Source organism: Diadema setosum, chromosome 8, assembly GCF_964275005.1.
Source record: "Diadema setosum chromosome 8, eeDiaSeto1, whole genome shotgun sequence".
Taxonomy (NCBI): domain Eukaryota; kingdom Metazoa; phylum Echinodermata; class Echinoidea; order Diadematoida; family Diadematidae; genus Diadema; species Diadema setosum.
In genome coordinates, this window is record NC_092692.1 from 17,812,499 (window position 1) to 17,837,851 (window position 25,353).

The following is a 25,353-nucleotide window of genomic DNA, read 5'->3' on the forward strand; positions in this document are numbered from 1 at the left end:
TGAGGAATTCAACGTTTATTTGATGAAAATTGGTTTTGAAATGGCTGAGATATCCAAAACAGGGCGATTCTAATAAAGTGTGGGACCTACCTTTTATTACGATCGTTTTGTTTTTTTTTACTTTGTTTTTGAATGTGTCAGTCGTTCCAAACCCGATTTTCATCAAAATAAACTTTGAATTCCCCTTAAAATGGTATGCTCTGTACTATTTCGTAAGTGTTTTCTTGGTATCCCTCAAAAAGTTAAGCCCAGTTCTCATCTCCACCAATACTGTACCATCCCTTTAACAGTCGCCTAGTAATAAGCTGTTGTGAATGCTCTTGTACGAATATACTCGATGTTGGTGACGAGTCAGTGCACTGCGTGAAAAGCAACATTTCAGTTTGTGAAAACCTAAATCTTGAATTTTGTTGATAATACTCGAGACGCTAATGCTACATTTTAATACAACACACATGAAATGCTGATGTATGCATTGCTGACATCATTAAATGAATGTGCCTGTGTTCCCTAGACCACATAAAGAGACTTAAAAAGTTGCTAACGTTCTCTACGGTTAAATGAGGATCAACATTTGTTTTATTCTTTGAATCGTGGAATGTTATTGTTGAGGGACTTACTTGAGATGAGTTTAATAGTTGGCCGATCAATTCACGGTAAGGCTAACGCATCACGCGATGTGTATTTCTAAAGGTTAAAGTGATAACTTTGCTCCACCGTGTGAGCTTGGGTATCTATGTTTGTGCATGGAAAGTTTGGTACCCATCTTGAAGACTGTGACTGTGTGTGTTGTGGTTGTGTTTATCCGTGTATACATAAATGTGTATACATACATTGTGTATCTGTATGTTAATGTATTCATATTATTAGTACGTATGTGCACCTATCTATCATAATCATGGAAATTTGTGCATTGTATCTGATGTTCCTCTCACCTTGGTGTGGCCCATACGGTACTCGGAGTTTTCGAGGGGCAGAGCGTGGATGAGAAGGTCGGCAGCCTTGCGACTGTCCATGAATCCCTGGGGCACGGCGCTGGGCGCGAGCAGGGCATATCTGCACGTTGACGTGACAAAATTAATGGAGAAATTGTTTTAAAAAACCCATGTCAACTTTCTTTTCTGAATCAAGCAGTCCTGATGACTATTTATGTCGATGTAGGGTAATTTGTCAATCAGTTAAAATAAGATGAATGAGAAATGATTAACAAAGGTCCAATGATGTCATTAACATATCGATAACATTTTTTAAGGCATCATGCTAAACATGTTAGTTGAAAGCACACCAACATGTAACATAGATTTACAAACTCAGCCTGTAAGAAACGTTAACTCCTTGTTCATCTTTTGTAACACATTAAATGACTACGAGTGATTACAATAATAACGATAATAGTGATATTGGGAAGTTACACTATTGGAAAACGTCTACAGATAAGATTGTAACGAAGTTCTTTATCATGCTCTACAAAGTGCGACATTTTTTTTTTTTTTTGTTAGGCGGTTCGATTCATCATTGTCATAACTATGTGTAGCACCGCGCTTTTATAGAGTGAATAAAAGTGTCAAATGTGAAACAGGTGTGTTGTAGTTTCACAGTTGCATCTTTTAAAAAAATCCAAAATTGATGGTCATATTTTCACAGAGCATCACAGTACTCTGATAATTCTGGGCCAATAATGTTCACCATGGAAGAAAAAAAAAGACACAGCGTAAAAAAAAAAAAAGGAAATATAGCGCTACGCTCTAGAAAATGTGTCATCACGTATACCATTTTCAGTGCGTGTGTGTGTGTGTGTGTGTGGTTTTTTTTTTCTTTTATGGATAGTCTTTCGTCTCGTAACATTAATAAAGATTGTTCACATAGGCCTGATATATCATATGTCCCTCGTTGCTCAGAGAGTACCGAAGTGACGACATCACAGTATTTCATTCAAAGAGATTTAATCTCGTTGATTTAATTACAGCTTGGGTAAGAGCCAGGTGCGTGCTTACACACTCAGGCCAGGAGAGGTTGTCTAGAACCAGTTTCCATGGCGATGAATGACATCACACTTTCGCAAGCTACACAACATGAATATTTGTTTGTTTTTTGTTTGTTTGTGTGTTTGTGTGTGTGTGTGTGTTTGTTTGTTTGTTTGTTTGTTTGTTTGTTTGTTTGTTTGTTTGTTTGTTTTAATGGCCTACCTCTGTTTGAATTCACCGAATGGCAGTCTGTTGGGGAATCCCTTACGGCAGATACGGATACCCTCGAGCACACCGTTACAGGCAAGCTGGTGAAGGACGAGGTGAGCGTCGATCACGCCGGGTTTCTTGTGCTCGTTGGGGATGATGCAGCGAACGAAGTGGGGCTGTGTGTTGTACAGTGTCGTCAGCAGACGGTTCAGTTGCTCCTAAACGTGGGAAAGAATCGTTTCGTAGACAGAAAAAAAAAAATCAGCACAAGAACGCGTGCACGTTTCGCAGTGGATCTATACATGAATTCTTGCCGATCTAGGGAAACCTACCACTGAAATGAAGAATTCTTCGACTATACCATTAACTTCTTTTTGTATACTCTACCCTGAAAAGAAATTTGTTTTAAATAAAGATATCTTGATATAAGTTATTGGCCGATAAAGATTCAACTCCTCACGTATGCGTTACACATTTCGAAATTTGAGAGAAAGCTGACAGATCAATGATTATATTAATTTGTAAGAATTTCTTTAGCAAACTCAGTGAAATAGTAGGTATTCGAGACAAGATAATTATTGAGAATCACTTCAAGTGTTTTTTTTTTGTTTTTTTATATACCATTGATACTTCGTCGAGCAATACCTACATCACTCTAAATCTACAGCTGAAAACTAATTGTATAATCACACAGAAACGGCAATTGTACGTATGAAAAACACACAGAAAATACGGGTTTACATATTTTCTATTGTGTGTCAAACTTCAAATACGGCAAAGTGAAAACAACACGCCTTTCTTCTGACCCATTCTTGCCATTTCCAAAACTGTCACTGAATGAAAAATCACTGTTTTTCCATATTTTGGCGTACCTCTCACTTGACATCTTTCTCCGCATAACATGAAAAGTTTGCATCCAGATATTAAACTTTGATGGCCAAAAATTTTGCACAGAATAGGTCAGAAGAAAAAAAAAAGATAATAATGGTTTCTACGAAAAACGAATTCCATATATGACTTCAAAACTACAAATGTAACTCAACAAATTAGTTTGTCATCACTTGGGTATTTTTCTTCTGAACAAGATTTTTCAAGACAAAGATATCTCCAGAGAGATTTCTGAGCAGATATGCATCAGAGATACTGTATGTAACGAAAATTGACGAAGTAATATCTGTCATAGATGCCAGGGAAAGATTCATTGAATTGAGAGTGACGCAATGAAATGCAACAATTTGTTTTTGAAAAGTCAAGTAGAGATGAGTGCTTGCCGACAATTTCATGAGTGCGCCACGACATCAAAACTTGGCAAATTATCAAGGTAGGATAATTACTCAAAAATTTATTATGCTTCGGGAAATCGCTAATTGTGTTTCTCTTTTCTTTTTTTTTTCTTTTTTTTTTTGATTCACAGAGACCTATCCAAAAGACACTCTAAAAAGCTTTTATTTACTTATCTATTTATCTATTTTTATTATTATTATTTTTTTTTTGCTGTTGCTGTTTTAAAAATGTCGGTAAACGTAGTAAATGAAACTAGGGACCACAATATCAAGGAGCAGACAATTACGGCGATGAAGGTTGGGAGCGAATTGAGTGGCAAGAAACCGATGTTTGAGTAAAGGAAATTGAATTCTTGTGATCAGGAAAATATGGACATCTCTTCGTTCTCACTTTTAAATAATTTGTTAGTAAAGTGTTCATAGAAATTGAGATATCTTTCCTCGTTTGTCTTTAGTAAATTTTTCAAGTGAATAATATGGTCCCCATATCTTATCTCTTGTGAAAAATTAGGAAAAAGCAAATGTCGTGATGACAGAACGAACACTAACTGGTTGAGTTACGAGACGTTACGTTTTACATACATTTGAGAGAATAAATATAAACATATAGATATATATACATATACATATAGATAGTATGAAAACAGAAAAGAAAATGTGTGTAATGAAATTGTTGTGTATTTATCCGTGTGTGTAAAATCTGTTGACCTGGCGAAGAGGGAGGTAGACTAAGATTGAATCGTACAGACGCAGGCTTTCCTTCCATATCTAGCATATTTCTAGCATCATGCACGGGTGGGGTCTTATCAAATGCGATTCTTTTGATATCAGGCTTTAAAAAAAATAAAGAAAACAAGATGATGACATCTATTTTCCTTTCTCGAGCACTTTAGAGCAAAATGTAAAAAAAAAAAGTAATGACAAAAGGGGAGTAACAGTTTCAGCCGTTTTGATGCCCATGCTCATTACAAGTTTGAAGAACAATGAGGAGCAGGAAAGAAAAAATGTGATTTATTCCGGTATCATTCGTTTTCGCAGTCATTATTTTGCACTTTGGGCAAACATTCCAATATAAATGGTTAATCTAAAAGTCTGCAAATGAGATTTGGTAATATTCATATTGACCTTAAATGGTGTGGCAATGTTTACTTCTTGATGATCTTTTTTTTTCTCTCTCTCATCATGCAAACCTCAGGTTTCATGCAAGAGACTGTTAGTACCTTGAAAAAAGGCATGCCACTTCAACCCCCCATGCAGCTTATCTACGCATTCACTCAATTTGATTGCTGGGTTATTTGCTACAATTTTGTCACTTTTGAGTAAATATTGATGTGGAGAAAGAAAGCCTTGTGTTTTCAGACTAATTCAAATATTGGATCAAAAGAAATGTAGACATGCATCATGCATTTTCATTTTTCTTTGTCTTAAGTTTTGACACGAAAAAAAAAAATGAGTCCGAGTTCTTGAGTATGCGAAATGATTCCAAATAAAATTGTTGAAGAGTAAAGGGAATAACTTCTGTCTCGTTGTACCTTGTCATTTTCATGGAGTTAAACAAGACAAAAACAGCAACGTGTGAATCCAAGTGAGAACGCCCAACATGAAAGCTCTACAGACAGTAACTATAAAAAGTTGATAAGGCCTGAGCCAACACAAAGCACACATGCGAACCCTGTGCCCGCCGCTAATGGTCTTGATTTTCTTCTCTTTCTTGCCGCCTGTAAATTAAAGTATATAACAAATGCAGCAAAAAGAACAAAATGCATTAAGAGATAGATAGAGAAGGAGAAAACGGATTCCTCCAAAGTGGACGAGGGAAAAGGAGACAACAGAGGCTTAAATGACATAGAGCATGGGGGAGGGGATTAAAAAAAAAAGAAAACCCGATGAAAGTGCTGAAGACTCTCGGCATAGCACTGAGCTAAAAGGTGCATTTCAGTAGAGGAAGTATACCGAATGCAAGTAGCAGGGAGGGAGGTGGTAAACGCAAAGCATTCACCAAAAACAAAAATAAAAAGAAGTGGAAGACAAGTTCGGTGAAGGAAGCATTAGATTGCAAGATGCAGGAGTGATAGAAATGCAGAAATCTTTGAGTGGAGTCAGTGGTGGTAAAAGTAGCAGTTTGAGGTTGCAGTGGGTATCGGGCAGCAGTATTGTGGGGGCCTGGTGGTGTGGTGGTGAAAGATTCGGCGGTGGTGGTGGTGGTGGTGTGTGTCGTAGTGTATGTATGTGAGATGATGTGCGTGTGTGTGTTTGTGTGTGTAAGATGGCCATACCCTGTGCAGGGCCGATACGGTCTGGAAGGAACCACCCTTCTTGCGATGACCACCACCTAAGATGTCACAAAAAGAAGACACACAACCACGTCACAAACGGGTCCGCATACAAGGCTAGGTTCCATTCTAAACTAACATCTACTCACTTAAAGGGTATCCACTCGAAAAACGACTTAGACATCAAACACTATGACATAAACAAAACAATTTACATTACAACATAACATACCGGCTTGTAGCTAAATATTTTTGGGGAGGATTTTGGGGTTCATTTACGTGTAACTATGATAGACTAAGCGAGAAATAAAGAGAATCATCGCGTATGGTTACAATTTTTGTAAACCAATTGTAACGGGGTGATTTCAATACGTTATTCCTTTGGAAACAATTTTGTTTTTCAATTTTCAATTTCAATCTTGCTGGAGTTAAGAAATAATGCTGGCTTTATTTTTTTTTTAAATCGTGGGAAGGGGATTGATGCCCCTTTCCTGGACAAAGGGCTTTGCATAGAATTATGTTTTAAGGTTTGACAGATTGTTCAAATTATCTAATCGGTAAATGACTAAATACAAAACGCAAGAGGACTTGTTCACGAATTCTTGTCTCGCGTATATACCAATGCTTGTTTGGTAGATAAAGACTGGATTCTGACAGTTTAAAGGGGAAATTATGTGACAACAAACATGACAAACACGTGACACTTCTTCACAGTTTCGTTCAAATATAGTGCGATTGCGTAATCTATGCACTCTGAAATGGTTCGATGCGGAAAATACAAATATAACTTTTGCTTTTCCAAAACGATATAATAGAAAAACTCATAATATCGTTAAGCACTTCCAAAGTTAAGACTGGTAACATAAAATACGGAAAATAATTCGATTCTCTTTGTAAAAGCGGTGGCATGCAACATAATCCAGTAGTGAAAAATCTGTATCTACGTGATGACACACTCTGCGCCAATCAGATCGTGAGCAAGACTCAAGTGTGGCCACCCATGAAATTCCATCAAGCTATAAATATAATCATGTATCATTGGTGCCATGACAACAAGAACTGATGGGAACATTTGGCGGGAAAATATACACGGGAACATAAAAACACGTAGTTAACACTGAAGACATCACCTCTTACACAACAAAAGGGGGAATTACACTATAAAGGTAACATCGACACTGAACTGCACAGGGTGTATATTCACGATGTCAATTAAGAGGTCGAAAACACTTTCAAAAGTAGTGTAAAACGTGTTTACATGGAAACGCGGTCATCGCAATAGTGCATAAAAGTGACTGGGTTTCTGCTCAGGGGGATAAAACACATACTATGCAGACCCAGTCATCAGATGTGACAGAAATATCTAAAACACCGAAAAATATTTTGATACAATGCAGGGATATAGACAATTAAAAGAAATACCTTTCACCCCCTGCTAACTCTTTCAATGAGATTTTTTTTTTGTTGGTTTTTTGTGTACTCAGATTGGTTGAGATATTTTGTCTAACGATTTATTTTCTAGGATTGTCATATCTGTTAGAAATCCGATGTATACAACTAGTGTGAATTCTGCACATATCTCCTTTTCTTGTGAATCGGAATTAACATTAAGTGTGCGTCAAGTTTTTGAACTTAAAGTTCACTGACAGAAAACTGATGACAAGGTGCTGTTAAATTATTAATCTGTTGTAGGGGTAAAAGTAATAATCACGTCATCAAAATATTAGAGCACACTTTTTCCACAGAGTGGAATTTATTTCATTAATGAAACTTTTTCAACATTAAAGTTATTAAGACATATGATTACAAAATATCGGTGAAAGAAGAATTTCATAAGATTTAAAGTATAATATACATTCAGGCAAGACATATACGATCATCTCGTACTGATCATCTCACAAGAACAAAGGGAAAATATATTATATGTGAGCGGTTAAAATAGTTTTGATTACAAACACATAATTCAAAAAAATAACATGAAATAGAAAGAACGAACCTAAACGTGATAACTCTACTATCAGTGGAACGTGATTAAAAGGTGATCACATTTCATTATGGTAATCAAATTTCAGTAGGTTGTTATTTTTTTTTCTGCCCACAATTTGGTTGGGGCATTTAACACTAGTCACCACTAGTCTTGCTGGTATTCCTTTTTAAAGATGATTTAAAAGGCACTGAACAAAGGTATTCAGCTGTGGAAGATTTTAAGTGTCAGAAGTAACATTTCATCTTTGCCATATCAAAGCTTTGAGTAAATTGACACTAGGCAATTAATTGCCATTGCAGAGCCGGGGTTTAAAAATTTTGTAAAATTTGATTCTCAAAAAATTATAAGATCGACACAGATTATACATCCGAAACTACCAGTGTCTCTGTGCCAAATGTTATAGTTAAATCGCCAAAACATTTTGTTAAAGTACTGTGACGGAAAAAAAAAGTTTGGCACCAGCTGTGGCTTTAATTCATTAAAATGTGATCACCAGCTGACCAGTGAAGTATTGTATGTAAAAAGGCAATATTATGCTGAGGTGCATACTATAGTATAATGACACATGAAGTAAACGCAAATAGAAATTATCGCAGATTCCCTCGCATCCCTGCCAGATACATACCTGTTTCGCGATAAATGTCTTGGGAGAAAAAAAAAGTCCTACTTTGTTGTTTCCGAACATTGTAAACATACACTTACCAGTTATCAGAGAAAACTGATTACTTTTCAGTTGAACAGAACTAGGCCGAGCACAGACTATCATCGGTTATATGCAAGGTTATCATATGCGTAAAAATAGCATTTATAGCATTAATAACATGAGTGAAAATTATTAAAACTCCTTATTTCATTTTACGGCACAGTTAGCTTAATCATGGAACGGACTGTTTTCGCTCGCACTTCGCAGTTTCCCCCAAATATTTTGATTTCATTAAGGATGTATGAGATTAACAGATACCACTATATTTTCCCCATTTCGTTAGCATAAGATTTCTTTTATCACTGTTTATACTGATGATATGAATACCATGCTTTATCACATTGATTAAAGGCATTAGTTACCACTTGAAGATAAAACAAAAACCCAGCTTTAGTGCTTCAAAATAGTTCTAAGATGTCAGTTACGAATAGAAACTACCAATGTACAAATTTAAATCAGTATTATTAGTGTAAGCATTGCTAAATATACAAAATGTGAACAATAGATATAAAATTGTTTCTAGTCTAAATAGGCTGCAGAAATGGTTTAGTGAGAAAATTAGTGATATCTCCTTATATTTTCGGCTTTATTGCAAAATCACTATATGGTAAGATGTTTTGCGATACAACTAATCTACACATATGCATGAAATGTCATAACTCGAACATTTTTTTTTTTCAAATCATTGCTCCCAATAGGAAACAATACCTTTGATAGACGGCAATAGAATTTTATTTCTTCAATTTTGTCAAAAAATGAAAGTTTTTCCTTCTTAGTCGTGATATTAACTTCGTAATATATTGTATTTAATACAATGATTACAAATAGATATTATGATAAGGTGACTCTAAACTGAGAAATGATAAATGCATGTTCGTGGAGTAAAAAAAAAATGAAAAAAAAATCTACACGTGAAAGAGTACCATTTCTACGTAATTATCATGGTTACGGCGAAAATGCGAGTGAGTATTAACTGTGGCAACAAGAATGGAAGTGAATCGGCGTCAACGAGGCTAATACTCAATTAAAGAAAGAAAAGAAGAAAGTGTAGGATATGGTGTTTGAATAATACAGCATTAATTGTGCTTAATATGAATTTACATGTTCTACAGAGAAAGAGAGCTTGTGAATATAGCGGAAAAACTGCATGAAATATATAAAAAAAAAAGCAGCAGACAATTTAGTGTGGAGTCAGCAAAGACATAGTTTTCTTGATGGGGAATAAATGATTTACAAAGGAAATACTAAAAGAGGGGATTTACTATGAACTATATATGAGCTTCATATTCGATTCCTCTTTTACCTATTAATGTCTGGGATGTCTGCTTTGATCTACCGACTGATAGTAAAGGAAGAAAAAGAACTATGAACATGATGAAAAAATGAAGTAATCACTACACTTTAAGAAAAAAATAGATTCATCTTCGCACCTTTAGCAGTGTCACACTGGGAGCAAAGTTACAACGGGTGTAACTTTGCACCTTCCAGATCAGTTAGCGCTATGAAGGGCAACTTTTGCACCTTCCCGATCTGAAAGATGCAAAATTGCACCCGTAACGGAGCTCCAAGTGTGACACAAGGTGCAAAGTCTAACCTATATTTCTTAAGAGTGTAGTCGAAAATTGAACATTATATTTACGTACTACGTGTGTATGTATGTATATGTGTCTGTATTATAGTTTTCTAACTATATTCCAGACTTGTAAACTGAATAAAAATCCCTTTGGTCAGATGATAAGCTTGATAATATTGTGATGATATATACGCGTTTGGGCTTGAAATGAAACTATTCTGTCAAGGATGCTACGCATAGCGATAAATAGATGAGATCCCTTTTTGAACACTCACCTCTGCCTCGACCTTGAGAGTTTAGATCATACGTGACAAAAGTGTAACACATATCAATGATTTTAGACACACTTATTAATGTCTAGAGTCACTCCTTTGAGAATACACGTAATCTTTGTTGTTGTTGGGTTTTTTGTTGTTAATGTGATTAGGTTTGAAACGGCAAAGGAGATCTTGATAGAAAATCATGTTTGATTGAAGTTTCTCCAACTGTCAGAAGTAAACAGATACAATTAAACTGGAAGGAACTGTTCTGATTTTCCGGGTTAAAAGAAAAAGAAAACGTTTCACTTAATCAAAACGACATGAATTACATTTAAGTTAGACAAAATTGTCAAACGTAGGATGTCAGTATCTCGTTAGCCAGTGTATTCGTCTTTTAATCATCTTGAACGTGTGTCATATGAAGAGATCGTAATACAATAAGAGCAAGTTAAAGACACAGTTAGAAGTATGGGGCCAGGAATTAATCATTTGAACTGACTGTCAAGAAATTATTAATTTCTGAATACTCTCACGTAGTACACTGGGAATGTGAGGCATAGATATATCTTATTAGTCAAACAACACTTGAACATCTTATGACATAAATTTTCAATCGACATTAAAAAATCTTTATTATATCTGATAATCATAAACACAAGTCAAAATTTAATTTATTTCATCAGTTACAAGACACTTCAGTTAGTACTCGACTTAGAGTATCACTTGTATTTCAAAAGGATCACTTAATAATTAGTTAATTGATTAACATATTTTTGACAAAATGTAAAATCATCAAAGTTACGGTAGTCTCAGGTTTGTTAACCAACTGCATTAAGACGATATTCTATTAGAGAAATTATTTTACAGGTGTTTACAAATTACAACAAATAATTATAAACATTATTGTTGTTACCGGACACCACACCGCTATTAAAAGAATGAAATTGGTGTCTACTTACTCTCTGTAATAATGAAAACCAATAAAAGAGATATTTGACTTTTGATTAGGCGCTACAGGCATGATGTAGAATTGAATGTAAGAGAAGTCATTCGAGAAATATGATATATCATATAATTGGAGTAGCCCTTGATTCAAAGTTTGTCACATTCACAATGAACAGTTGTTGATATGAGGGTGCAGCAATGAAAGATAACTCATGTAATAAGATTTCGGTTTTACTTTGAAATTTAAAAAAAAAATAGTAATACCATTTGAAAAGACAAAGTGCCCTGGAAATATCTCTCTACTGTTTTAAGCTTTAAAACACCATTCGTGCTCTCTGATAATGGAGGAATGAGCAGTCCCCAGTATTTATCCTAGATACTGTGTTTTTAATGCTCCCTCGTTTGTTTGTGTTTTTTACTAGTTTCCATTCTTCAAGAACATGGTATAAACGAATCAGTTCCATCAGTCACATTATGTAACAAGATTGTTTCAGCCAAAAACTGTGATTTTAAGGAATCTATAGGAACTACTTTCATCAGTCATGACCAAGAAATGTAGCGAATGCCTTCAGCGAACATGACGTATGTTGCATAACCTATAGGACAGTGTGACGTTTCCTTTGCGCTAAGGTTTCTCACCCATCTCTTTTACAACGTTGCACAATTGACTCTTCATTACAATTACTCCTGTCCGCTTAGGTAGCATCAAGAAGATTTCATCATAGTAGTTAAAGCCATCTTTTTTTCATTATCGATGTGTAAGATAACAAATAAGACTGATCAGGTTGTACGTTTACAATCTTTTTGAGAATCCTGCCTAAATTCATTTGAACAATGCTAAAATCCTGCGACAGATTACATAATTCCTGGGTCTGATCGTTAAAGTGAAATTTCAATCGATGTAAAGTATTCAGATCTTGATTGTGTCCAAATAGGTTTTTCCTTATTTGCATGTTGATTCATCATAAAACCAATTCTACTGACATGACTGACTAAATTTGATTTGTAAGCAAGCCTGATGCAGGATGACGATATAATAACACAATCATATTTATAGTGTTTGCACTTTCTTTCCAGCTTTTAGTACAAGAAGAAAGAAAGCTTTTGTCAAACATTATCTGCAATTGACGGGAAACAGTAATAGTTAGCGGCTTCGAAGACGCAGCATCGGCATACGCACTAGAGTCATCACCTCTCTGGACGCACACAGTGACCGCGATGTGCAGTGACCCCAGAAGGAAAGGGTAAAGAGTCCCTGTCCAGCCACTGATTGCTATGGGACTACTACCTATCAGGTCCAAGAAAAACCACCACGCCTCGTTAAAAAAAAAATAAAAAGAATAAAATAAAATCTGAACTCTGTCGCTATCAACACGATCGATCACGAGATACAGTATTCTATAGTATTTTGTAGAACCAGTCCTGAGAGAGTTAAACTTCGGTATTGCATTGGCCAACTTACCGGTCTGTCCAGCCTCGGCGAAGAGCTCAGCCAGAAGGGGTTCAGCAGATTTGCGGAAGATCTCGACTACGGCCTCGTTCAGGGGATCCTTGTTCTTGTCCAGCCAGTTTTCTACGTTGTAGTCGACCTGCACGATCGCGAATATGAAGAGACATCTGGGTAAATGCTTCGGTCTTGTCGATCTTTTAGAAAAGATTTAACTTCATTAACTGTACACACTTCTTTGCAATATTCATATATCCTGGAATCTGAATCTGTTCCTTACACAAACATGACAAATGTCGTCACAAGTCCCAGCTGGAAATGACTCTGAAGGGGTTTTTCCGTTAGCAGGTCTTATTCTTAATTTACTCTCTCTCTCTCTTTCTGTCAAACAAAAACACACACACACGCAGATACACAAACATACATACACTTTTGGTGGAGGCTACGATTTTATTTTACAAATATAGATTTATGTATGTCCGACCTTACGCCGACCTCATGATATAGCAATAACCACCACCATCATCATCATCACCACCACCAAATAAGGCTCAAAATAATGCTAACAATGATGATAAAAAAGACAATGTCTTATTGAACCACTGTAGGCTCTTCAAAATTAGCTCTCTCACGCATCATATAATCAATTACGTATCATTCTATTTTTAGCACAAAAAAAAGCTGCTGAAAACTGCTTATCAAATGAAGGCGAGCCAATTAAGTAAAATGGAGTCAAAAGGGGCCTGAGCTTTCGATCCTAGCAGAATCTTCGTCAGAGGTCATTTTGCCTCTGACGAAGATTCTGCTAGGATTGAAAGCTCAGGCCCCTTTTGACTCCATCATTCTATTTTGTTACATCTGGTGTATTTTTTCGTTGAAAAAATATAAGAATATTATACTCCTGGGTTAAGAGCAAGCGCGCCGGAACACTTCTGGTTTTGGGGGGGCAAAATGTCAACGGGGGCACATTTATGTGCGATGTGAGATCCTCGGCGCGGGAGCGGAGCGAGCAAGCGGGGGGGGGTGTGGAAAGGGGGATTTCCCCCCCCCCCCCCCCCACTGTAGGGAGCTTTTGTAAAACAGGGTACAAAAGTCGCGTTTATAGACCATTAAAAAGCAAATTTCTAAGGAATTAAACATAGTGAAAAATAATCAATGCGAAGGACTATGATTCATACGGGAGTACATAATAATGTGATGGTGTGAGATCCTCGGCGAGGGAGCGAAGCGACCGAGCGGGGGGAGGGTGTGGGAGGGGGGATACCCCCTCCCACGGTAGGGACTTTTTGTAAAAACAGAGTATAAAAGTCGCGTTTATAGAGAATTTAAAGTAAATTTCTAGGGAATTGACATATTGAAAAAATCAGTTGGAAGGACTATGATCATAACATACGGGAGTACATTAATAATGTGATGGTGCGAGATCCTCGGCGAGAGAGCGAAGCGACCGAGCGGGGGGAGGGTGTGGGAGGGGCGATACCCCCTCCCACGGTAGGGACTTTTTGTGAAAACAGAGTACACTTGTATAAAAGTCGCGTTTGTAGAACATTTAAAAGCAAATTTCTAGGGAATTAACATATTGAAAAAAAATCAGTTGGAAGGACTATGATCTTAACATACGGGGGTATATTATGTGATGGTGTGAGATCATCGTCGAGGGAGCGAAGCGACCGAGCGGGGGAGGGTGTGGGAGGAGGATACCCCCTCCCACGGTAGGGACTTTTTGTAAAAACAGAGTATAAAAGTCGCTTTTATAGAGCATTTTAAATCAAATTTCTGAGGAATTAAACATAGTAAAAGAAATCACTGCGAAGGACTATGATAATAACTTATGAAAACTTTTCATTTTACTATAAGTACGGGCAGAACGAGCGAGCCACTTTCACTTTGCAATTTATCTGAAATGTACTCATTAAAAGCTTAAACGTGATCGCATCGTTCGAACAATGAAAAATATTCTTATACTGCTAGAAAACAAAGAAGAAAATGAAAAATGTAAGGTTTACTAAAGGTATGTTTCAGCGGGCACACTCGAGGACACGAGGCTACCATCTATGCACTAAATTTACTCATATGTTCCTATTAGTGTATATAGATACAATACTGTATGTTGTTAGTGTATTATAATTTTCGCCCCGTTAGGGGCGAAAATTTTTGCATTTTCAGTTATGAAATTACTACATTTAGACAAGAAATATGCCTTTATTGTTCATTTTGGTCTTTAAATCAGTGATTAATTATTTGTTACAGGAGGCACTTTGGGGGGGCAAAAACTCGTTTTGCCCCCCCAACATTTTGTTTGGGGGGGGCAAGTGCCACCCCTGCCCCCCCGCTTCCGGCGCCCTTGGTTAAGAGGGACATTTTGTGAGCAAAACATCTTGTCCGCGATATTCCCATAACGGTGCCATCAATGGTGTGTGCGATGACAACAGTTCGATACTCACTGTTCCGGCATAGTGGTGGATCTCGAAGTGAACCGCGTGTGGCTTGGGCTTCTTCTGTCCTCCTACGGACGGCTTGGTGAGGTTCTTGGACTTGCCGTGGTGCTGCTTGATCAGCTTCTCCAAGAAGGTCATGTCGGTGGCCTTGGGGAACATACACTCCTCCTCAAGGATGGCGAACACACCCATCGGCTGTGGGGGAGAAAATGATGAGAAGAAAAATCAGTTATTTTTCTGATTACTCGGCTACAGTAGTTGTAAAAATCTGTGAAATTGTCTTGGGCTAGTCAAATACCCTCTCTAAATGGGGTACCTTGCTCAACAATTGCGCAGCGATCGCAAACAATTTTCTTTTAACAGTGATGATTGAAATGAAGAAGCTGAAATTCTCGCCAATGTAGTTGTTGCAATAGACAACTCATTCCATCCCGCTTCCCCACTTTGATCATTTCCAGAGGCACGTTTCCTTCTTTTACATGCAATCTCAATTTACGTCTAGCTGCGCACGGAATTTATTATTAATCTCTATAATATAGCAGACAAAATTACCAACTGCCTTGCGATTTGCAGAAATCTAGCTATTTCAGGACTCTCATTTTCATTCAGCTAGAATGATCATGTTGTGTCTTTCAGATGACTTGCAATGTAATAGACTTTGAATCCTCAGGTTAATGTTGGATTATAAACGTTGGATGAAGGCTGTGATACATAATTTTGTCCATGTGTGTGTTTTGCACATTGACGGCTATACCTACGCAGAGACCTTCAAACAAACAAACAAACACCCACAAACACACAGACCCCTCCTACTCACTCCTTCGATGAGGGTGATGCAGTCCTGGAGATCGAGACCGAAGTCGATGAAGACCCAGTCGATACCCTCCCTCTTGTACTCTTCCTGCTCGAGGATGAACATGTGGTGGTTGAAGAACTGCTGCAACTTCTCGTTGGTCAGGTTGATACAGATCTGCTCGAAGCTGTTGAACTGCAAGATGAGAGATCGAGGTAGTACGAGTCAACGATTTTTTTTTTTTTTAGCTTTGGGGTGATCATGGTGCGAAGAATCGGAAACTCGTACACTCAGAAAGGCAATGTCGGCTGTACTCGTCTTCCAAAACTTGTAATCCAGAAGGAATGTTTACAGCACCGGTGCTTGCATGGTATTAAAGTACATAAAGATTCACTCTTTGAGTATATATCTCTCTCTATCTTTTATGACCAGTAACTATAGCTCATAGCTTTTTGCTATTTCAGCAGTAGTTCAAATGACAATATCCTTTATCTTTCATTTTTGTACTGTTCAGAAGTAATGATAAATTTTCATCCTCTTTTGTTTCCAATTGCTTTTAACGCATGTTTGTCATGGAAATTGCTGTCTTTTGATATGAAAACGATGCATCTTGGTTTTACACGGCGTTCGGTAATCCGACATCAACACCAGCTACAATTACAACAAGATTTACACAATCACAATACATCATACCAAACCTGTACACGTAAGTGCAACATGTGTGGTAGACGCTGTCTCTTTGAAGGGACATTCCAGACGATTTATATAATTTCACATTACGTAGTTAAGGAAATGATAGTACCTTGTATACATTTTTGAATTCATTGTGTTCCTTGAGCAGATAAACTAATTCTCCTTAAAAAACAACAACAAATAAACAAAGTGCAGAAGTGTGTGTGAATCATCCAGAGGTCTCCTTTAAGAATAGATCATACACCACAGCCACCATCGCACCCACTAGCATTAGGGAGCTTTAGATTTTTGCGACGGTACGTTCGAAGGAAAAAAAGACCAAAAAAAATCTTCGTCAAAACGACATACGTCCTGAAAGGGAGAGACCCGTTTAAGTCTACACTCTACTCTTCTAAATTCCTCACCTCGAAGATCTCGAAGCCGGCGATGTCCAGTACGCCGATGAAGACGTGCTTGGTAGCCTTGGTGGCCAGGGTCTTGTTGACACGGTTGACGAGCCACGAGAAGAGACGGTTGTAGATGGCCTTGCCGAGGGCACCCACGGAGTACTCGACCTGAGCAAGAGTTATGGTAACAAAGAAATTAAAGTGACAAGATTAAGGGATTTCAGCCCATTAGCATAAGACATTTATAGATAGGTAGACGGATAGATAAATAGATAGATAGATATAGCATCAGACAGACAGACAGATAGATAGATATATACAGAGACAGACAGACAGACAGGTAAAGAGAGATAGATAGATAGATACATACATACATACATACATATACATAATGTAGATGGATAGATAGATAGATTGACAGACGAACAGACAGAGAATATGAAATAGAAAGACATACAGACAGACAGAGAGGGAGAGAACAGAAATAAAGAAACAAGACACACACATAGATACAACAGGGGACTCACTGAGAGTTTGAAAAAAAAAATGAAGTCTAATGCAATCGAAAGAGAGAGAGAGACAGAAATCTGTGCCTCTCTCAGAAAGAGAGAGTGAAAGAAAAGGGAAAAAAGAAAGGGAACCGTGAAATATTATTAGGGAATGCATGTGATGAAAGTGAATTTTTCCTGGCTCGGTCGATCTGACTTGCAGATTGCAGTTTTGGTGCAGCCGTCACTGGCTGAGAAGACTTCTAGTGTTCGTGACGTCATGTATGGAAGATGATGCAAAGAAAATATAAAGAGAAATCCACCTACAAATACTGTAGTTTCACTTTTAATGAAAAATACACATTTCCTCTATTGGTTACTTATTTATGATGTGTAATGTTGAATGAGACAGGTGAAGTGTCCTTTGATTATGCTAGAAAATTATAATAAACCTAATTTTCTTTATAATCGTTTTCCATACATGACGTCACGCAGTGGTAAAGTCTTCTCATCCAGCGACGGTTCACCGAAACTTTACGAATTCATTACTTTTGAACAGATTGTCTGATTTTCCTCAAACTCAGCTAATGCATTCTTCTAATGTTGCTGCGCTCCCTCAATTCACATAGTAGGTTCCATTCTCCATTTCTTTCCTTCTCCTTTAAAGACGAAAGGAACGACTTCCTCAAAGAATATAGCGACGTACCTGTTTCTTGGTTCGGCCTTGCTGGACGTACTCGCTACCGACCTTGATGCGAGGCTTCAGCAGGTTCTTGCACAGTTCTTGGTTGTTCACACCGAAGACAAAGGCGACCTTGTCAATGACTATTGCAGATAAAGAGATGATAACGAATCTTTTGTCAGATATGAGGTCAGGCTATAAACTCATCATGTACCTTGTGTTACTAATACCGGCAAAACTCTGCGTCTGTGCAGGGCCAGCGCTACGTTTTTAAAAGTGAGGGGGGGGGGGGCGCAGTCTATATTTCTGGGGGGCACTTCCGGGTTTAATCAGCTTGTATATGTTGTTCAATAATAGTTTGTATTAATCGAGAAATGGGTACGATAATGGACAGCGCTTTGTCGTTTCTAATTTTCTTCGTGGAAAATACCCATTGTTGTTTCACGTAATATTTTCAATTTCAATGAAAATGATGAATTTTAACTCCTTATAAGAACTATGTTTTAATGCATTTCACTATCATGAATATTACAATAATCATCCTGATAATCATTCAGTCATTTAATGTTATTTCATTACAACATAAACAATGATGATATTTTGATTGATATCATTACTATTATTATGATTATTATAATAAAAAAATGATTGTCCTAGTTGTATCATCATAATTATTTCATCGGTTTTTTGACGAAGATAAAGGTTGCGTTATAACACTTGTGATAATGATTATGTTGATGTAATCTTCGGGCAAAAACATAAGCAGGTAGAAATAGTACTCACGCTCTGGTGTTTCGATTTCGGCCTGTTCCTCGCGGGGCCTCTGCTTCCACTCGACGTTACCGAAGTGGAGGATACCACCGCACATCTTGTAGAGACTCATCTTCTCCTCATCTTCGAAACCGAGGATTGTCAAGGCATCCTGCGGGGAAAGAGAGGACGGTACCAAAACGGACCGATTAGCAATCGTGTGCTAAGTAAGAACCTTACTCTTCATTGCCGTAAACGATGCAAGCATGCCAACCAAGCATGAAAATGATAATACAAGCCACTTCTTGCACAACGTATAAATCAACCAGCGTTTCGTCGATTTCCTCCGGCGAAAATGCCACGCGTTCTAGTTTGATTCCACACGAACATTTCACTGTGGGTTTTCTTTTCTTTCCTTTTTTTTTCGTTAATTTTCACAGACGAATGATTTCGAGCAGGACTATGCAGATTAGGGACGAAAAGGGGCGATGAGATAAGGCTCTTACATCAGTGAGCTTGAATTCCTCAACGTCATTAACGTTGTCAATCTCAGTTTCGCCCTGGCTGATGAAAACGTACTTCTTGGGGTTCTTTTCAATCAAGAGAGCCTCTGCATAGGATAGACACAGAAACAAAGCAGCATGAGTATACAGTTAAAACGTTTGTTTGATGGGTTAGGTGTCCGTCATTATTATGGAGGTGTACATGCGTGATGGAGGAATTGTGTGATAGTAATATTTTGTGGATATTCTTCGAATATAAAAAAAGAAACAGGTACAAAAAGGGAGAGAGAAAATTAATGAAAATGCTACAGTTAAAAGGTTACGTCTCTAGAACAGCGAAAATGTAAGATACTTACTTTTATCATCATTCCCGATGATGACTGTAATTATGTATAATAATTTTGTAATTATTAATTGTAACTAAATATTACTATTACTATCATATTAAGCAAGTGATCGGTTTTGTTTTTGTTTTAGGATGTTTTATTCATGGTAAGAAACTGCGTATATTATTATAGCACTTGTACTTGCCAGTTAGACTTCAATACAGTACAGTAGTAGTTCAATATCAGTTTAAATGACAGCTAGTAAATGTAAAATGTAAGGTCAAGCATTCTGGCCCACTTGATACTGGGAGCTGAAAAGAAAGTTCAAAATGTGAAGGACAGGACGTACCAAGGACGTCGGGTCTGTATCCAGAGACAATCTGGTAGAAGATGTGGTAGGATCGTTCACCGGGGGCTTGGCGGATCACACGAGATTTCTCGAGCAGGTCTTGAAAAGAGAAAAACGAAAGGAATCGAGCGTGAAACGATTTGTTAAGAACCGCAATTGAAAAATGGCTGTTATAGATATTATTTGAGATTAGTAAGCGTACTGTCCTTTGAATGCTTTAGAGCGAGAAGAAGACGATAGATCTAAAGCATGATGGTGCACGTTGTCGAATGCGGTGAGTTAGCTCAGTCGGTAGCACGTCTGCCTCACGATCCAAAGGACCCGGTTCGATCCCCGAGTCCCACCGTGCCCACTGGGCAATGTTGCGTGAAATCATACCGTCCCCTTTAGTATCATAAAAGACAAACACCCTGTCCCTCCAATAGGACATAAAATGGAGGTCCCGTATATGAGAGTCACAGTTCATGCACGTAAAAGATCCCACTTCATTTATTCATCGCAAAGAGCAGGGTTTTTAACCCTTACATCCAACTGCACCCCATGGAAGACCACCTAGTGCATAGCTGAATATGGGCTATCCAGCATTTTTCTCAGATGTAAAATGAAACAACAAACAAAAACCTTTGTCGGCAAGGTAGAAGAGGCAGCCTATAAGTATATTCGGAGGCATGAGATCCTCCCTCTCCCAAATTACGAGAAAGAAGAGTTCTCGTTTGGATGTGCAGGTCTGATTTGCTTTTATATCTCCTCATCTGATTTGGAGTGCTCACTTTAAAATTCATTAAGATTTTGATGTATTATATGAAGTAGTCGGTGTGGACTGCTTTTATTATTTGTTATCATGTCATTTCAGATAATGGTCTCTTGATACACACACTTCATGATTTTTAAAGGAATTAAAAAAAAAACGAAAAAATCCTGTCAATTCAGTTGCCACTCTTGAGATGACCCAATTAAAAAAAAAGAACTTTGGACAAATACAATGACTGAGTAGCTACTGGCATCTGGTCGCACAAAATATATCATACATGCATATACACAAATAACGATATTCATATTATATTCAGGCAGAATGCATGTAGATTTATGCTTCACAAGACCTAGTATCAGTCTAGAAAGAGAGAAAGAGCCAGAAAGAAAGGAGGAGAGAAAGAAAGAAAGAAAGAAAGAAAGAAAGAAAGAAAGAAAGAAAGAAAGAAAGAAAGAAAGAAAGAAAAAGGAAAGAAAACTATAAGATGGTGCATCTCTTCCGTTTTATCATGAAATCCCAACTTGTCAAAATATTTTCCGTTAATGAACTTGTCAACGGGCGCCGAGGCGCTATCAATGATTTCGTACGTGGGTTTATGCCTTGATAAATGCATTTCAAGTTCATAGATTCACAATGGTTATTGGAGGAACCAAATTGTCAGCGTCAGGCAGCTTTGGGATCTTCCTCTCTCCTTATGCAATAATGTGGTGGGGGGGGGGGGGTGTTTCACGAAAAAGTTAAGTTGAAACTAAAACATAAAATCGACTGAAAATTATGGTATGCTGTGTGTGCCTTCAATGTTGCTCAACTTTCTAATGAAAATGGAGATTTTGGAGACTGTTTTCATGTAGCCGTTGATAACACAAGATGAAATAAATAACAATGCAATTATTCTGTTAACATTAACGATAATCTGAAGTGGATGGTGATTAGGCTAATCAAAGTGAAAAAGGAAACCAGTGGCATACCATAATTCTTGGTCAATCTTACATTAAGTTCGACCTCGTCAAACACCCCTGAATCAACTTCGGTGCTTACATGTTTCAATGTCGGCTCCAGCAAGCTTGCCGCTCGTACCGAAATGGATGCGGATGAATTTACCCTGCAGAAGGCGTAAGAAAGCAAGCATGTTAATTGTCAAGAATATACGATCGATCATTTCAAGGACACGCCGACACATATTTGGCACAACAACAAAAAAAATAAATAAAAGTATACCGAAGTTTCGTCTTTAAATATAGTGTGTCATTTGATTAGAGAATGCTTCATCTTGGTTAATTGTTGTCTGTCAGTAAGTGTGTCTGGCTGTACAGGCGATAGCTTAACACTCAGCAACCATAAAACTACACTTTAAGAGGGATGAAGCACTAAAGCGTTTGAATTATAACAAGTGGATGTCGTTGGGAAATGTGTCATTCCGCTAAGATTTATACATAATAATCACTCAATAAAGCGTCCGAGACTTCGTGAACAATTCTATATTACCACAATTTAAAGTAGACCATACTCCTACCTTCAATACCAACATTTGGTTGTATTTAGCTCAGTCGGGATTTTTTTTTTAGCATAATACGACTGTGTAGGATAGGTTTTACTATTGCCAATTTCACGTACTTTCATTCTGTAGTATTTGTGTGTGTGTGTGTGTGCGTAATGAGACAGTAGGATATGTTTTATTATTGCAACTGATTGACAGAATTGCCCTAATTAAGCACTGAATTAATCAGTATTTAGTAGTAGCCATGATAAAAAGTAGACATGATAAAAAGAAAATATCTCGACGGAAGAATTTCATGATTTGAATGTTTTATTATTGTCAATTTGAGGTACTCACGAATCGAGAGGAGTTGTCGTTCCTGACAGTCTTGGCATTACCGAAGGCTTCCAGGGGTGGGTTGGTCTGGATGACCTGGTCTTCCAGGTTGCCCTACACGTGATTGGTTGGAAGGAAATTTTTCGTAACCCGTTTCATGCACATGCACTTACGCAATTGGACGCAAGCGCGTCTAATGGCCATCATGATGCACATGTATTCATGGAGCCATGCATCTTTGCACGATGCAATATTTACTCTACTTTTAAATTTCAAATTACATCCCATGGTATTGTGTAAGAGCACCCCAGACCAAGGAGGTTGGAAAAGCTGTCAAAGGCCTCTCTTTTTTTTATAGATATAAAAGTAGAATCTAAATGACGTCTTGAAAATAAAAAGTGTTTTGGCGAATTTGTCATCTGTGTTTTCAGTACCATAACTGCTTGAAATGTTATAAATCCGCTGTCATCATTTTGACGATTAATCGTTTCATATTTGTAGATTATCCACTCGTGTCAGGGGTGTTTCTTACATTTACATAATATAACAATAAGATCACATTATACAATAGTATATTAAAGTTACACACATCCCAGGATTCTGTTGTTTTGGGTTTTTTTTTTCTTTGAAAGTACAAGCGCCACCAGAAGTACAATTGGCATAGACGTTACCGCCGGAAGAATGACGGCCTGAGGTCGCCCAAAAGTATGCCCCAGCATGTTCCCGTCCGGTTCGTTGGTGTGGCCAAGTCAACCTCCTCCCTCTTACACTGGAGCGACACAAGACGGTCACGTGAGCAGCGGATTTACCTGCTATGCTTCTTATCCATAACTTATATTTTTACCCAATTATTACGTCAATGCATTGTCATTGATTTGTTCTGGCAATTTAACTAACGGACCAGGTGCACGAAATCATTTGGATTGTTAAACCGTCGAACGTTAACTCGTCAGTTCTCCAAGAGCTCTCAGAAAACTATAATGTTGTCAATTTCAAGATTGATTTCGAATTGAATTAGTTTCATTTTTTACGGACTCTCGGAATTGTTGCTGGGACCTGTCCGTAGTTTTTTTTGTTTTTTTTTTTTTGTTTTTTTTTGTAAGAGACCAAAACAAAACAAATGACAATGCACGTTACCTTTAACAACTGTGAAAAATATAACGAGCAACTTAGCATTCTCTTTTTTTTTCTTACTATCAAGGCATGTATTCATCACGACAAATGAAATATTTCCGATGAGTGATGGTGATATCTCCTTTCTACAGCAACTAAGGGTAAATCAAAGCAAAGGTGTTGCATGGCGATGTGCACTTTTTTTTTCTTTATTTTTTCCAAGAATTACTAACTGTATCCGGGAGCCAATAGGGTTCACTTTTATGTCAAAGAAAAATGGCAATGAACAATCTCACATCCTTGCTGGAATCAATGAATTGTGATCATCACTTCATTTTGCTTCGGCATATTGTGAACAAGTATACATCGAGAGGGCATAACGAATTAAATAACGCGTAGAAGAAGTCATTGATGTCAGTTCCAAATGTGTGTGATGCGGTTTGCCTCAAACTTAACTCCTGCTTTTCCTTCGCTTGTTTGTTGTTGTGGCTTGGAGTTCATCCTTTTTTCTTCTTATTTTTTTTTTCTAATACACTCTGCCAGGCTTGTGTCTATGTCTACAAGAGCCAATAATAACGATTCGACGGCATACTATAATCAGAGGACATGACGGTAACGCCCTCTATCGACAACCTCACATTCATTCTGACATACAATCTAGTACGTATGTATTTTATAGTAATCAACTACGTTTTGCAGCTCAACAGTAAAGTTAAGACCTTCTGTCAAAGCTGACTCTGCTGGGCATTAAAGGTCTCCACCATCAAGCGTTACGGCCGTGCCGAAGCCTAGAAATATATGTTCAGGACAAGAACACCTGTCCGAAATACATGAGTTTTTGTTTGTTTGTTTTTTTTTGAATAAAAATGTTTTTAAGGCAAATTTCATGAACTCAAAGCTAACATCCTTCATAGTCGTTATTTTTGTTGTTGTTGAGTCGTTGTCCGAGAAAACAAGTCATTTTTAAGAGGAGAGTGAATCTCGGAACGGCGTTGTCTAATTTCTAGACACGGCACTATGATGTGAGGAAATGCCTAGAAGACCGCCATCTTTGTTAAATCATGTAAAAAATAAATAATATGGTGAACAGGGGAAAACAACAAATTAGCATCCACAGACCCGGGTCTGGGCTGTGTACTTTTGGTCAGTTTTTGCCAAGTGATGACACGTTTTAATCACTTTCTTTTCTCCAATCTCTCGATGGCTTGGGAGGTGGAATTCACTTCGCTTTATCAGAGCAATTGAAGAGCTATCCCTTACAACCTACGTCGTCTACTTTTCAGGGGCCGTCTTATTCTCTCTCTTTTTTTTTTCTCTCTCTTTTTTTTTTCTTCTTCTTCTCCTAAGGTTATGATCACCGGCTGGGCGGAGTCGAACTTCCGTGCAGTTTTGCGCGTAATATTCGCATGAGTCTCGCGCAAAAATCAGAAGGAAATTCAATGCCCAGCGTTTTTCGTCTAGTTAAAGACGATGTGATCACGCACCACAAGGCCGGGGTTGTAGAAGGCTTCTGCAACATGGTCAAATCAGCGTGAGACTAGATATTCGTTGCAGCAGAACTTGCGCAAAAAGCACTCGCACAAGGTTCTGAGAGAGACTGATTTACGCAGTTGCAGAATACGC

General features: G+C 37.7%; 1 protein-coding gene across 3 annotated transcripts in view; it reads right to left on the minus strand.

The window, feature by feature from the left end:
• Positions 1-25,353, minus strand: part of LOC140231892 (myosin-16-like) — a 77,198-nt gene that overhangs the window by 29,192 nt on the left and 22,653 nt on the right. For 2 of the 3 annotated variants that reach the window (XM_072312043.1, XM_072312045.1), the window contains exons 7-19: positions 22,639-22,731; positions 21,843-21,906; positions 20,054-20,152; positions 19,382-19,485; positions 18,909-19,047; positions 18,150-18,268; positions 16,974-17,123; positions 15,901-16,071; positions 15,090-15,278; positions 12,661-12,787; positions 5,734-5,789; positions 2,187-2,392; positions 936-1,056 (exon numbers count right to left, since the gene is read on the minus strand). In XM_072312043.1, coding sequence (XP_072168144.1) covers positions 936-1,056; positions 2,187-2,392; positions 5,734-5,789; positions 12,661-12,787; positions 15,090-15,278; positions 15,901-16,071; positions 16,974-17,123; positions 18,150-18,268; positions 18,909-19,047; positions 19,382-19,485; positions 20,054-20,152; positions 21,843-21,906; positions 22,639-22,731 — 1,638 coding nt within the window. Of the gene's footprint in view, positions 1-935; positions 1,057-2,186; positions 2,393-5,128; positions 5,176-5,733; positions 5,790-12,660; positions 12,788-15,089; positions 15,279-15,900; positions 16,072-16,973; positions 17,124-18,149; positions 18,269-18,908; positions 19,048-19,381; positions 19,486-20,053; positions 20,153-21,842; positions 21,907-22,638; positions 22,732-25,353 lie in introns of all 3 variants that reach the window. The other variant, XM_072312044.1, reaches the window with a different exon arrangement.